The 14,115-nt window shown below is 39.9% G+C and overlaps 1 protein-coding gene across 4 annotated transcripts in view; it reads left to right on the top strand.

Moving 5' to 3' along the window:
* Positions 1 to 14,115, top strand: part of SMARCA2 (SWI/SNF related, matrix associated, actin dependent regulator of chromatin, subfamily a, member 2) — a 211,045-nt gene that overhangs the window by 126,464 nt on the left and 70,466 nt on the right. For all 4 annotated transcript variants that reach the window (XM_064361484.1, XM_012454586.2, XM_012454583.2 and 1 more), the window contains 3 exons: positions 3,347 to 3,574; positions 7,360 to 7,437; positions 11,973 to 12,191. In XM_064361484.1, the coding sequence (XP_064217554.1) occupies positions 3,347 to 3,574; positions 7,360 to 7,437; positions 11,973 to 12,191 (525 nt within the window). The remainder of the gene's footprint in view (positions 1 to 3,346; positions 3,575 to 7,359; positions 7,438 to 11,972; positions 12,192 to 14,115) is intronic.

Here is a 14,115-nt window from a genome sequence, read left to right as displayed (position 1 = left end):
AGCATGCATTGAAGAAAAATTTCTGTAAGCATGCAGTATCATGTTGAATCAAAATGAAGTCACATTGGTAAAAACAGGGGCTTTATTTGACATAGGTTGACAAATAGAGGCCTTAATGTTGCTAGTTGGGGGCCCTACCTAGAAGCAAAGATAGAACTCATGATTGTGGAATTAACAAAAAAATCCCTCCAGCTTGCCAAGACTCTCATTTCCAAACTGTTGATTAGAAACATGGGTTGATACTTACGTTTTTTTACCCATGGAGCTGCAGCTGTTGTTGCTGTTACAGAAGGGTTAGCAACATTTAGCTTGCAGGCCCTCTTCGCAGACCAGGCTCTGGCTTCAAGTATTATCAGACCTAAGTCAATGTGATGACCTTTCAGACCACCTAATTGAGACTTCAGAAATACTGAGTAATCCATCCAATAATTACAGCACTTACTTCTTTGTCACAATATTTCCCCCCACATTTTGGCTTAGAGACTCAAGCTCACATTTCATTAAACTTCTCCAGCCTAGAACTTTTGTGACCTTCCAATTAGATGGGTGATCTGAAACACACAAACACACGTCACTGCCACTACCACCAAACAAAACTAATTGCAGCAAATTCCCAAGGATTCTCTAATGTCTTACCTTGCTTGTATGTTGTCCATGTGTCCTGCTTCGTCGCCTATTCTATTCATATTCTGCTGCCCCCTGCAACTAGTATTTTTGTGGTTTCGTCAGCATCGTCTGGGACAAGGGTCAGCAGTCTACTCACGGGCTCATTCTGACCTGCCACTTGTTTTTGCAGCCCCTGCAGGTGAAGAATGGTTTTCGCTTTTTAAAGTCTAAATTAGAAAATGGTGAGAAAAAGAATATCAGCCTTTTGGTGAGAACAGTTGCTCAATTTTTGCTTCTGGGCCAGACAGCCTAGAATGTTTATTAATACTGTTGAGCCTCTTTTAGAGACTGTTTGCTGGCCTCTGTTTCAGGAGATAGTGAAAAGCTTGATGACACAGAGCTTGTCATCTTGACTGCTGTTAGCAGTTCTGGTGAAGATATGTTGAGAGGGACAGTTGAACTGAAAGCTTAAAAAAGAAGTTTAGGGCATTTTAGAGTTTTGTGTCACCTTTGGATTTGAATGATCCACCTCACATTCTAAAATAATCTAATATGGATGGGTTCCAGCTGTTTTCATGGCTCAGCACTATGATATTTATACTAATTTATTCAAATATCTGCCAAGGAAAAGCTTTTGCCTAATTGACTACTTAATTTTAAAGGTCTGTGCAGCAAAACAAATCTCCAGGGCAGCCTTTTGCCTGCTGCCTTCTTGTGCTACAACAGGTGACCAAGAAACTTGACTGTTCAAGAAGATGGGTTTACAGCTGTTGAGCATCAGCTCTGTGCAAAATATGGTGCCAGGGATGTGGGATACAGGAAACAGACCTTTGCCCTAAAAATCTATACGGTCTCTTGGGGGACCTGTGTAAACAACTGATTCACATTGGCCCAGATACCACCACCTGGACCACAGTGAATAAAAGCCACGTGCCAAAAAGTTTTTATTATGTAGCTGTAATATTAGGTGACTCTGGCTTCATGAGCTCATGAAGGTTTTTATTTAAAGATTTCATGAAAGCTTTTTTTCTAATATATGAGTAACATTTAAAGCAGAAAAAAGCAAAATTTAAGCAAAGTGAAGAAAATGAAATAACACCTATAATCTTATCACTTGGAGATTTATGTTGTCTGCATGTTGGTGTTTATCCTTCCAGTTTTTTTTTGACATAGATAAATTTGCACATATAAGATCAGAATGCATATGCTTCTTGTTGACTTGTTTTCACTTATTATAGCTTTGTGTCATTAAATCTCCTACAATATAATTTTTTTTTTTGACGGAGTCCCACTCTGTCGCCCAGGCTAGAGTGCAGTGGCACAATCTTGGCTCACTGCAACCTCCGCCTCCTGGGTTCAAGCAGTTCTCTGCTTCAGCCTCCCAAGCAGCTAGGATTACAGGCACCTGCCACCAAACCCAGCTAATATTTGTATTTTCAGTAGAGACGGAGTTTCACCATCATGGCCAGGCTGGTCTTGAACTCCTGACCTTGTGATCCACCTGCCTCAGCCTCCCAAAGTGCTGTGATTATAGGTGTGAGCCACCACGCCTGGCCTCAATATAATTTTTATGATATTTTGTTGGTACATACATAGAGTAGAATACTATATTTAACCAATTCATTGTTGAATGTTTAATTCTTTTTTTTTAAGCCATTATAGATACTAAATTATTCTGAGAAGGTACATTTTTCTTTCTAAATCTTTGTGCATATCTATGATTATTTCTTTAAGATATATTTCCAGAAGTGTTATTTCTGAGTCAGAGACATAAATAATTTTAACACTTCTGATAGGTAGTGACAAATTTCTGTCCCCAAAAGTTCACCAGTTGACTACCCAACTAGCAGTCCTTTTCATTTCCCAAATTGAAGACTGAGTCTTTGATAGGGTTAGGTTCTAGGAAATTGACTACCTGAGCAATCACTCTGCGTGTGTGTGTGTGTGTGTGTGTGTGTGTTAAGATGTATGTATGTATAATACCTGAATGTACAACCATTCAGTGATGTTTGAAAAATAATCTTCAACACATCACACCAAAGAAAAGGCATTTCTTGCAACTTAAGGTTAGTTGTAGGTAATATGTAAGTCATAATTCTGACATTGGACGTTGATGTCTTCTTTTATGTTTTAGATAGGGACTAATCCTGATGAGGAACCTAGAGACAGATGAAAACTATATGATACGTGGATTTCAGAACCTGAGATGTATTTCAGTTGGCTGGGTTAATTTAAACCCAGGTTTCTTCAACTAAGAATGACCTTTAATTTTTCCAAAGGTAGCTTACGTGTTTTTAAATGTAAGCAAAAGGCCAGGCACAGTGGCTCAAGCCTTTAATCCCAGCCTTTTGGGAGGCTGAGGTGGGCGGATTACTTGAGGTCAGGAGTTCAAGACCAGTGTGACCAACATGGAGAAATCCTGTTTCTACTAAAAATGCAAAATTAGCTGGGCATGGTGGTGCCTGCCTGCAATCTCAGCTACTCAAGAGGCTGAGGAGAATCACTTGAACCCAGGAGGTGGAGGTTGGTGAGCTGAGATCACGCCATTGCACTCCAGCCTGGGCAACTAGAGCAAAACTTCATCTCAAAAAAATAAAAAATAAAATGAAATGTAAGCAAAATCTTACCTTAGTGAAGGTGAAATACATAACCCTTCCATATTTCCCTCTGGGGTGGGGTCTGGTTTGGGATGCCTAAGCCAGACATCTCAGTCCTCACCGCATATTGTCCCCTCAAACAGGATCTGCAGGCCCAAGACCGAGCTCACCGCATAGGGCAGCAGAACGAGGTCCGGGTGCTGAGGCTCTGTACCGTGAACAGCGTGGAGGAAAAGATCCTAGCGGCCGCAAAGTACAAGCTGAACGTGGATCAAAAAGTGATCCAGGCAGGCATGTTTGACCAAAAGTCTTCAAGCCACGAGCGGAGGGCATTCCTGCAGGCCATCTTGGAGCATGAAGAAGAAAATGAGGTATTACAGATAGCCCCAAGTTTATGAAATCAAACAGTGGCCTTTTGTCTCTGAAGAACTAAGAATAACCCCTTTGTTTAAAGAACTTCTTGGGCTGATGTTAATGAAAATGAATAAATTAACTGCTGTTTTAGATCCCAACCACAGAAAGCCTCTGACAGTTATCCAAAATGAATGCCTTAAGAGCTGCTGCTGGAAGAACCTCAAGGCTTGCCTGTGGGTAGTCCCTCCTTTTTCCCAGGGTGGTAAAACCAGCTGCTTTATCGTACCATCAGTGCTGTCTTCTGTAGGGCAGATGCAGAACTGCAGAGAGGATACTTGAGGGACAAAATCAGCTGGATGAGACAAGACAAAGCTGGAAGGGGCCCTCTTTTTCTCATCCTCCAGAGCACTCTGTCTCTTTTGCCTTTTGATCAGGGATCACAGAACTTCAACACGTCTGTAGGACAAGCCTTCACAGCCATCTTCCACACAGTTAGCTATACTTGCACTTGGAAAGCATGACCTTAACCTTTATTTCAAGTTCTTCTTTAAGAGCCGTCTGAAGGTTGGGAAAAATACTGTTTAAATAGTCTTTATTTGTCAGGGTTGTATGAAGAATGCATTGGTTAGATTTTTATTGGGGGAATGTTGGTTTGCCATTTGTATTATTTTTAGATTGCCAGTATTAGTAATTTTATAATAAATATTCATTCCAAAATGGATTTGAAATAGATTTTTAAACATATGTATATCGTCTAGCAAACTACAGAACATCAGCAGCAGTCCTTATCATAAAACTGGCTGGGAATGAATTATAAATTGAAGAGTAAGTTTACCTTACATATTCATGTGGAATACTGTTTTCATTGCATATATTAGATATAATTTGATTTTTGCCTTAAATAGGATATGTGTTTTTGCAGTCTTCTATAAATTATGAACCTGATTCTTTTAAAAGTCTTACAAACAGGGCCAGGCGCCGTGGCGCATACCTGTAATCCCAGCACTTTGGGAGGCTGAGGCAGGCAGATCACCTGAGGTTGGGAGTTCAAAACCAGCCTGACCAACACGGAGAAACCCAGTCTCTTTTAAAAAAAAAATACGAAATTAGCTGAGCATGGTGGCACATGCCTGTAATCCCAGCTACTCAGGAGGCTGAGAAAGGAGAATCACTTGAACCCGGGAGGTGGAGGTTGCAGTGACTTGAGATGGTGCCATTGCACTCCAGCCTGGGCAACAAGAGTGAAACGCCATCTCAAAAAAAAAAAAAAAAAGTCTTATAAACAGATGAAAAAAAAAGTCTTACAAACTCCTCAACTTACAATGGTGTTACATCCCGACAAACCCATTGTAAGTTGAAAATACCAGGATGTGGCCCCATCTTAAGTCTAGTAGAGTATGGAATGTGTATTACTTTTGTACCGTCAGAAAGTCAAAAAATCTTACATCCAACCATTCTTAAGCCAGAGACCGTCTGTGTATTTTTTTTTCTGAAATGAATCTAAATGTGAAGTAGAACTTGGTATTTAAAGGAATCCTGAAATCAACCCATTTGCAAACTGAAGAGCACTTTTGTATTATGCCTCCTAATTTGTCAGTCTTACGTTTTTGATTAGCTATCCATTGGGTTTCATGAAAATGATGAAAAATACATATGCACATGCACTCATTATCCTCTCACATTTGAAAAATTTTTATCTCAAATAATCTATAATTTCTGATTCTTGAAATTGAATATTTGATACAGATATAGAGTCAGATTGTCCGGTAATTTCTGTTGTTGTGTTGTTGTTGTTGTTTATACACTTGGATATTTCCAAGAAAACAGTATGGCAAATGATCTATACGGTGACAAAGCAGATGTGAGCAGAGCTGACACTCAGCCAGTCACCTCCACTACATTTTTGCTTGTTTGTTTTGTGGAGGCCTTATGAAAATAGTACCTGATCTGGTTTAGAATCAAGGAAGCCTGGAGTTTTCCAGCCTTCCTAAGCAGCGGGGAGATGTGGATCTCTCCTGTGCCTAAGGGCTGCCAGGTGAGGCCTGGAGTGCAATCCCCTCCCAGCAGTCCTGCCAGCAAGGCTAGCTTGAGCAGCCTTGCTGAGGCTCCCTGGCCCTTCTCTGCTGTCAGTGTGTCAGACAAATGTTACCATTTTCAAGGTGGCCTGTGTCCTGATGTAAAGATGTTTGAAAACACTGAGAGACTGCAGTCAAGGGTTCTGGTCCAGAAAAAATCAAGACAGCATAGGCTGTCGTCACCATGGTTGATGCAACCATGAAGTGATGGGGCACAAAGAACCCAGGAGGATGCATTGTGCACTTCCAGCCATTTGGTTTTCCATGAAGATCAGGTCACCCTGGGCAGGCTTCGTGCCAGTTTACAAGAGAATCTTTATATCTTGGGCACGTGGTCGTCTAAGCCCCTCATTGTACAGGTGATGAGAGGGTAATGTGTGGTTCTAGGAAGAAAGCAGGCAAAGCGGGACATCTGTTCACCAGAGGAGGCATTACCAGATACTTCGTACTGTGAAGTCTAAACCCACTCCCAGCTAATCTGTGTCTTTGTCAGATGAAATGTAATATTTAGACAAATTGACTGTAATCAATCTGGAGGTGAACTGGAATAGAAGGTTTTTCAGAAATAATTATTGTCTTGAATTATAGATATTTTACTTTATTGGATTGCATTCATTTCTAACACTTAGTAAGTTCCTGCAGTGTGAAAGACGTTATCTTGGGAGCTGACATGGTCATCTCATTTGAGCCGCTAGTGCACTCATAGTCTTTCTCTAAAGCAAGTTGCCTAATTTTGAGCATACAGTTTGTGACACTGGATGTTTGAAGTTCTGCGTTTTCCCCTTTCTTCCCTCGGCTGATACACTGAAATTCCCCGTTTGATTTTTAATAAGCCCACTCAGCATATGATAAAAATAATTTGGGAAGATAAGCCCTGTAGTTTATGCCCAACTTTTAGAATCACTTTTTAGAAGTGTGGAAGTCATCCTTAACATTGCTGAAAATCCAGAGAACTGCTGGTTTCTGAGGAATTAACAGAGAGATAATGTACTTTTGCTTGATGCAATATAAAATGAAAATTTTAGCTCATCTATAATGCTTTCTCTGCTTCATTTAAATTATTTTCATTAAATATAATTTTGAGGGTTTTTTTTTTGCTATTGATACCTTTTCAGTAGTCCCACCCATAGCTCTAACCCTTAACAATAATAATGCCCACAGAAATATATTGATTAAGCACACCTCAAAGCCTATCTATTTGGCACATATATGTGATTTTTATTGTCTCAGTGCCTAGTAATAATGTTTCATATACTTATGTTTTTTGTAAGGATTTGAAACTAAGCATTTATATTTGGCATAAGGTAAATGGAATTAAAAGAATTAATGTTAGGTACTTTTTCATATGGATTTCCTTATTAAAATCTTACATCCCCCTGGGAAGTAGATGTCATGCCCATATGACCGATGAGGTCATTGAGGTGGGGAGACATGAAGTAACTTGTTTTAAAAGTAACAGAATCAAGATACACACCCAGGAGAACTTGTATTTCTCATAGTACACCATGTTTCCTCCCTGAACAGATTTTGTTCTGGGAAGATGGTTTTAATAGCTCGTAAAATAGTAATGACAAGTACTAAATCCAGCAACCCCTTCCCTTTTCTTTCTGGCTTGAGACCCGGGACCCCTCTGGTCTGGAGGACAGATCACTTACTTGTTTGTACCTTGCTCCAGCTGTCCAGCCTCTCTCCTAAAACCTGTTAAATCACTCTGTTTTTAACCCCAGGAAGAAGATGAAGTGCCAGACGATGAGACTCTGAACCAAATGATTGCTCGACGAGAAGAGGAATTTGACCTTTTTATGGTAATGTTACAGAAAATCATGAAAACAAATGCCTTATTCCTCTGCCCCTTTCTCTGTTAAGCAGAATGTCTGGAGCCTTCGTGCCTGGCAGGACTTCATTCGTGAAGCCTATGCCTTTCTTTCAGTTCAGAGGCTGCAAACTGGCTGGAGTTAGCCCACAGACATTATTTTGTTTGGCCTACGCAGTGTTTTTGTAAAATTTCCCATTCATTGCCAACATAAAAAGAACCCCGATTTCTGGCTTCTCTTGAAAAATGAGATGGGGCAGTACCAGGCCCACATCTTTGTGTGGAAGCATTTGGCCAGGGCCGAGTAGCAGCTGCACTCTATGGACAGGCCATGTGGTCTACAACTTACCACAGACCCCCTCCTACTCCCAGTTTCTTTCTAATCCAAGGCCAGTGTCATTCAGGAATGCTATCTGGCTCCTATAGGCATCGGAACTTACAACAGTGCCTAGCTGTGTCCTTATAGGATCAAAGCAAACATGTTCCTTAGGGAGACAGGTGGACAACAACAGCTAAAACAACACAGGTGTGCCTTTTCTAATTGTTGATGAGAGCCTGCTTAAACAAATGGGAACCTTCAAGGTGTGCATAAAGGTCTAGCCTTCATTTAAGGATCAAAACCAGTTGGATTTCCCTCCAGTACCTTTAATCATTTTCATCTTCATCAAAGACTGCTGACAGAGGGAATAAATATAAACCATAACTTTGGTGGTTGAATGCTGCAGAGCCCTAAAGTTAGAGGTCCCGAATTTGAATGCCATCAGGTCTTACAGGAGTAATCTGCATGTGTGAAGCAAGTGGGCAGAGGTAGGTGTACTAGAGATGCTTTGTCTATGGGGAGACAGAGCTGCAAGGTAGAAATGTGAGACCTATGTCGCCAGAAATGACAAATTTTCAAGGGGAGCTGGAACTCTAGGTTTTTATATGTGATCTCGAGATTTTAAAATGTTGCAACTAAATTCAACTTTTTAAATTATTATATGACACTGCATGCCAAACAAAACGCAACTGCGGGCTGAATATGATCCACAGCGTTTGCAATCTCCACCTTTTTAGCCTAGATGGTCTTTGAGAATGGAACTCCAGCTGTTTGGAGAGGCTTATGTTATTTTTTATTTTTATTTTATGTTTTTTTGTGTGTGACTCTTTTTCTGGGGAACATTGATTGTATATAGTGTTCCACAATGAAAGATATGTAATCCTTTCTCAGGAAAATTCAGGTAGCTATGGGAATAACTCCTAAGCTGCAATGTGCACTTCCCTTTCTCTTTCTGTGCCTGAAATGAACCACTCTTCTCAAGTAAAGCTATTTCAGAGAGGAATGACAGTAAGAAAGACTTAATGGCACGGTCAGTGTAGGGCATTCATAAAATCTAAACTTCTTAACTCACACTGGCCACCATAATCAAAGATTACAATATTTTCTATTTAGGGAGGTTAAGGATACATATCAGAAATAGACATCCTCTCTCTCTTTATGGACTAATTAAAATGCAGATTACTGGGAAACAGCCAAGCAGGAGGCCCTCAGCTGATCACTGTTAGGCAATAATTCAGCACTGCTAAAGCCTCAGATACTCTCAGGACACTGGAGAGGTCAAGCTGCTTGCCACATTAGATTAGGCCCAGAAATGGAGAATTCCATCAGCAGCCCTGAAATAAGGGGGTAAGTATACTTTCCTGCCTTACTTTTGGGCTATTTGTAGAAATGGAAAACCTCAGAAAAAATCTGAATGGCTCCCCAAGGCACAGCCTTCTTTTAACTTGGGACTGTTTACCACTCAAAGAATGGGCTTGTAACACAGGTAAGGCTGGTTAGGGAACACTTTTCGTAGGTACTTTGATTTTGTGAATTTTCTGCTTGTTTCTTGAAGACTGGCTTCTATTTTAAGGATTAGACAGATTTTGGTTTAGTTTATTCGAATTCACTGGCTGCCTTTGGCCAATTCACTATTCATTAGCACCTCCACCTGGGGGCAGAAAATAAAATTTGAATCTCCGCCAGCTTAAAAAGTTAAAAAGTTTAGTGAGAAACAAAAATGGAATGTGAGCTAGAATAAATCTTTGGATTTTAAATATTTAAAATCTTTATCCATTATTAGAAAAGAATTAGGTCTCTGAAATTAATGCAAACTTACTTGATTTTATATCATAGACACTGGTTTACACATGATAAGCAGATAGTTTAAAAACCTTTTTAAAAAGCATGTCTTGCTGTCTCCTTCTAAAAATGTAACTTCAGAAAAAGTTATCTTTCATACCGATTGCTTAGGAATTTTACTTAAAAAGATCTTTGGCAGCTCAAGATATGTATCTGAAACATTTTGCTAACATATAAACATTAAGCTTTTAGAAGCTATGTTCTCTATAAAGACAAAAAGCACTTTTAAAAGTAATTGTACTTGTAAGCATCAGGTTTATAATCAGATCTGAAGACAAATGTATTCACCTAGTAACTAAATAATGTTTTACTTTTGCCTTAATATTAAGATTTTATATTGGTATTTTGTGGGTAGAAATCTCTAGGGAAAGATGCAGTGATTAAGATTTTAAGCTTATCTTATTTAATTGAATCTACCTTTCCTAAAAGAAAAAAGAAACAAGTGCATAATTTACTTTTATATCAGAAAAGATTTATTATCTTTAATTGTGGACAAATATATAAGCAATAATGATACCCATAGAAATATATTGATTAAACATACCTCAAAGGCTATTTTTTGGTATAGATAATAGTAGCAGTAAAAGCAAAGATTGAAATGACAATTTTTTGTCATCTCAGTATAGGACATTAACAAAAAATGTTTTTTTCTTATTAGCTTTCTAATAATTATTAGGAGGTTGCCTCATGAAGCCCCTCTTTAGATCCTGCTGTAAATAAGACATCCTAACAGCTGGGGGTGGTGGCTTATGCCTGTAATCCCAGCACTTTGGGAGGCTGAGGCGGGTGGATGATGAGGTCAGGACTTCGAGACCAGCCTGGTCAACGTGGTGGAACCCCGTCTCTACTAAAAATATAAAAATTAGCTGGGCGCAGTGGCGGGTGCCTGTAATTCCTGCTACTCAGGAGCCTGAGGCAGGAGAATTGCTTGAACCCAGGAGGCAGAGGTTGCTGTGAGCTGAGATCACGCTACTATACTCCAGCGTGGGCAATAGAGCAAGACTTCATCTCAAAAAAAAAAAAACAAAACAAAAATAACAACAAAAAACAAGTCATTCTCTGTATTTTAATTATAAAGGTTTGGTGGATCCCATTTCTGATACCAAAGCATTAGAAGACAGGATGAAGCATCATGAGCTGGTTACAACACATGACAGAGCACGGTGGCCATGTTTAGCAACCAAGGGACTTAGTCTCCCAAGCCTATACCAGATTCTGGAAATGTAATGACTTCCAAAAATGTGGAGGAAGCATAGTGTAAAAGGCTTTGGCTGCTAATTTTAAAACAGTTTCTAGAGGTCATATTTGGGTTCCAGTAGATATTTCATTTACATTTCATCAGTTTTAGCTTTTAAGAAAGCATTATATTGAATCTCGATTTCACTACGGTAGAACCAAAGGAAGAGGGAAAAGGTAAATAACCTAACAATTAATGGTCTATTTCATTGTGGAAATGACACATTTAGCTAGTGTTTATATTTCTGCATAACTAATGTCTGTGGAAATTCAGTGGCAGCTTATTTACTTTTTAAAAAATCCATATTGTTTAATTATAGATTAAAGCCAGGTATGTGGCCCTTAGTTTATTTACAAGTGAATTGGATTATCAAAAAAAGAGAAGGTGGGGAAGTAGGCATTTTGAAGGCTCTGAAAGGAAGCCATTTCACTTATAACTAGATCAGTTGGGATGCAATTTCCTCTGAGCTGTGTCTGTGATATAATATTTTCATCAGAGAACAACGTTTAAAATGTAAAGAATTCAAGAGCCTTCCTCCCACAGTGCCCATGAGGTATTGAAAATGTAGTATATTCATGGCCAGTGGACTAGTGAAACCATTTATGTCCTTTCCACATGTCCAACTGTGGGTGGCTATTCTGTACTGACACCTTGGGTCCCCTTTTTATTATTCCTCATTGTTCAATTCAAAGCACAAGCCCTATTGAATAAAAGCAAACTATCTTAAAGATCTTTCTTTTCTTTACTCAAAGAATAAGTTTCTTCCAGGGAAGCAAAGAATTGTATAGCCAAGAGATCATAGTTTTCAAATGCATTACCAATTTGAATTTTTCCACTATTATAAAGAAGCTTTGCACACACACACACAAAGAAAGGGAAGTTCTTAAAGAGTACTTTTTAAATGTATGAACAAGTTTCAAAAGATAGGTACAGAGGAAGGGAAGGGATTTTACTTAGTGCAATCTCTCCCTAGATATTTAGGGATGAGCTATAACAAGTCAACCAGGATGAGAGAGGTTGAAAGGGACCCTGCAGCCATAGGAAGTGACTTGGGAAAGTTGTACATACTGTAAAGTCTGTACCATACAGAAGCCCTTCCTTTCACTGACACTTTTATTAATGTCTCCAGAGGATGGACATGGACCGGCGGAGGGAAGATGCTCGGAACCCGAAACGCAAGCCCCGCCTAATGGAGGAGGATGAGCTGCCCTCTTGGATCATTAAGGATGATGCCGAAGTAGAAAGACTCACCTGTGAGGAAGAGGAGGAGAAAATATTTGGGAGGGGGTCTCGCCAGCGCCGTGACGTGGACTACAGTGACGCCCTCACAGAGAAGCAGTGGCTAAGGGTAGGCATGGCTTTTCTAACCTGCTCTCACTAGGTGGAGTGTTTTTGGTTGCTTGGAGAAACTTGGGGCCTAGAGCTGGAATTTTCTGAGGAGGATGAGTTCACAATCAAAAGGAAGGGGCTCTTGAACACAGAGGATAAAGTCATTCTGCTGTTGCATTAAAAGATAAAGTTGTTGTGCATTTCAAGGAAGTGCTTGGAGAAAATACGCAGAATTTTTTGCTAGAGCAAAATTGGCCATTGGAAGCACAGGATTATGAGAACTGTGAGACCCACTAATGTTTTATGACCAATTGCCTGGTCATGCCTCACTCCAACTGAGAATCAAAATGTGGAAGGGTACCTTAGAGATCTTTTTAATTGTTCCCCCCTCATTTCATGGTCTTTAATCGAGGTTTTGCTTTTGCAAGGTCTGCACAGATAGTTCAGGGATGGCAGAGTTTTCTAACTGTGTTGTTATTTTGCAGACCCATAGTACTTTTAGAGCTGGAAGGTGCCTTTGTACTCGCTTGGTTTGATGAAGAAATTGAGGCACAGAGAGGTGACATGAGTATGCAGGACACACAGCTGGTTAGAAAGCACAGAATCAGTGGGTGCTTGCGCATTCGAATGGTGGATTTCTGCTTGATCTGCTCTGTCCATCACAAACACAGACTAGAGCCTGGGACTCGGGTCACTGATGCTTGGAAATGTTATTCGGAAGTTTGTTTATGTTGTTTTCCCTTTGGAAAATGGTGATTTCTGATTTTGATTGAGGACTGAAATCTCAGAATGTTCCTTGGGGAGCACAGAAATATCAAAATGCTCTTAGGAGTCACGTGTGTGAACACTGAGGCCCCAGTGACTCTTTCATTTGAAGGGTTAGCTCTACTTCCCATTTTTGGGAGTAGACTTAGTACCTAGATAGGCACAGCAACCTGGGGCATGCATTCCAGACACAGCCTGTAAATGCGTGCTGGAAATAGTAAGTGCATTTGGGTAAAAACCAAGCAAAACAAAAGCTTTGGGGAGTTGTTTGTTTTATCAAAAGGGAATACAGTTCCCAAGCTTTGTGAAAAATGGACTTTAGGACCCAGGTTATAAGTAGGTAGGTGGGTAGAAAGGCAGTGGGCAGAATTTTGAGATTAGATATCAAAGGCGAACAGGTCTTGTCACCATTTGAGATGTGATTTACTCAGGATGTTGTATGATGAGAGAGATGTGACCTGAATTTTGAAAAGATGGAAGCCTGTGTGATTCTGAAAAGAGAGATATTAACAAAGCACTGCTCATTATTTGTGGTTGAACAGTTGTGTATAAAATATAACATTTGTGTGATTAGTTTACTGTCATATCCAGTCAAATATTCCAGTGACCTCAGAATGTGATTTTATGAATTTTCTTTGTTTCATTGTTGAGATTGTAGTTATAGAATTAGAATTCAGTCTATAATATGAAGAGTTTTTTGGTTAATATTAATTTCTGATCTCGGGAAAACTTTTGTTTAAGCCGTAAGTTGAGTACCTGGAGTATTATTATAGCAGATGGGACGATAATAATCTGGGCCAACTGCTTTTTTTTTTTTTTATGAGACGGAGTCTCCCTCTGTCACCCAGTCTGTAGTGTAATGGCTCGGTGTCAACTCACTGCAACCTTTGCCTCCCAGGTCCAGGTGAGTTTTCTGCCTCAGCCTCTCCAGCAGCTGGGATTACAGGTGCATGCCAACATGCCAGGCTAATTTTTTTTGTATTTTTAGTAGAGATGGGGGTTTCACCATGTTGGTCAGGCTGGTCTCAAACTCCTGACCTCAGGTGATCCACCCACCTCAGCCTCCCAAAGTGCTGGGATTAGAAGCGTGAGCCACTGAGCCCAGCTGGGCCAAATTTTTAAAGCTAAGCTTTGATATGTTTACTCTCCAGACATTAAAAGGAAAATAACCTTGTTTA

This window comes from Aotus nancymaae, unplaced genomic scaffold, assembly GCF_030222135.1.
Source record: "Aotus nancymaae isolate 86718 unplaced genomic scaffold, 86718_ANA_hifiasm-v0.15.2.pri h1tg000041l, whole genome shotgun sequence".
In the NCBI taxonomy this organism is placed as follows: Eukaryota; Metazoa; Chordata; class Mammalia; order Primates; family Aotidae; genus Aotus; species Aotus nancymaae.
The sequence above is the reverse complement of the archived record's forward strand: the minus strand, read 5'-3'. Positions and strand labels throughout refer to the sequence as shown.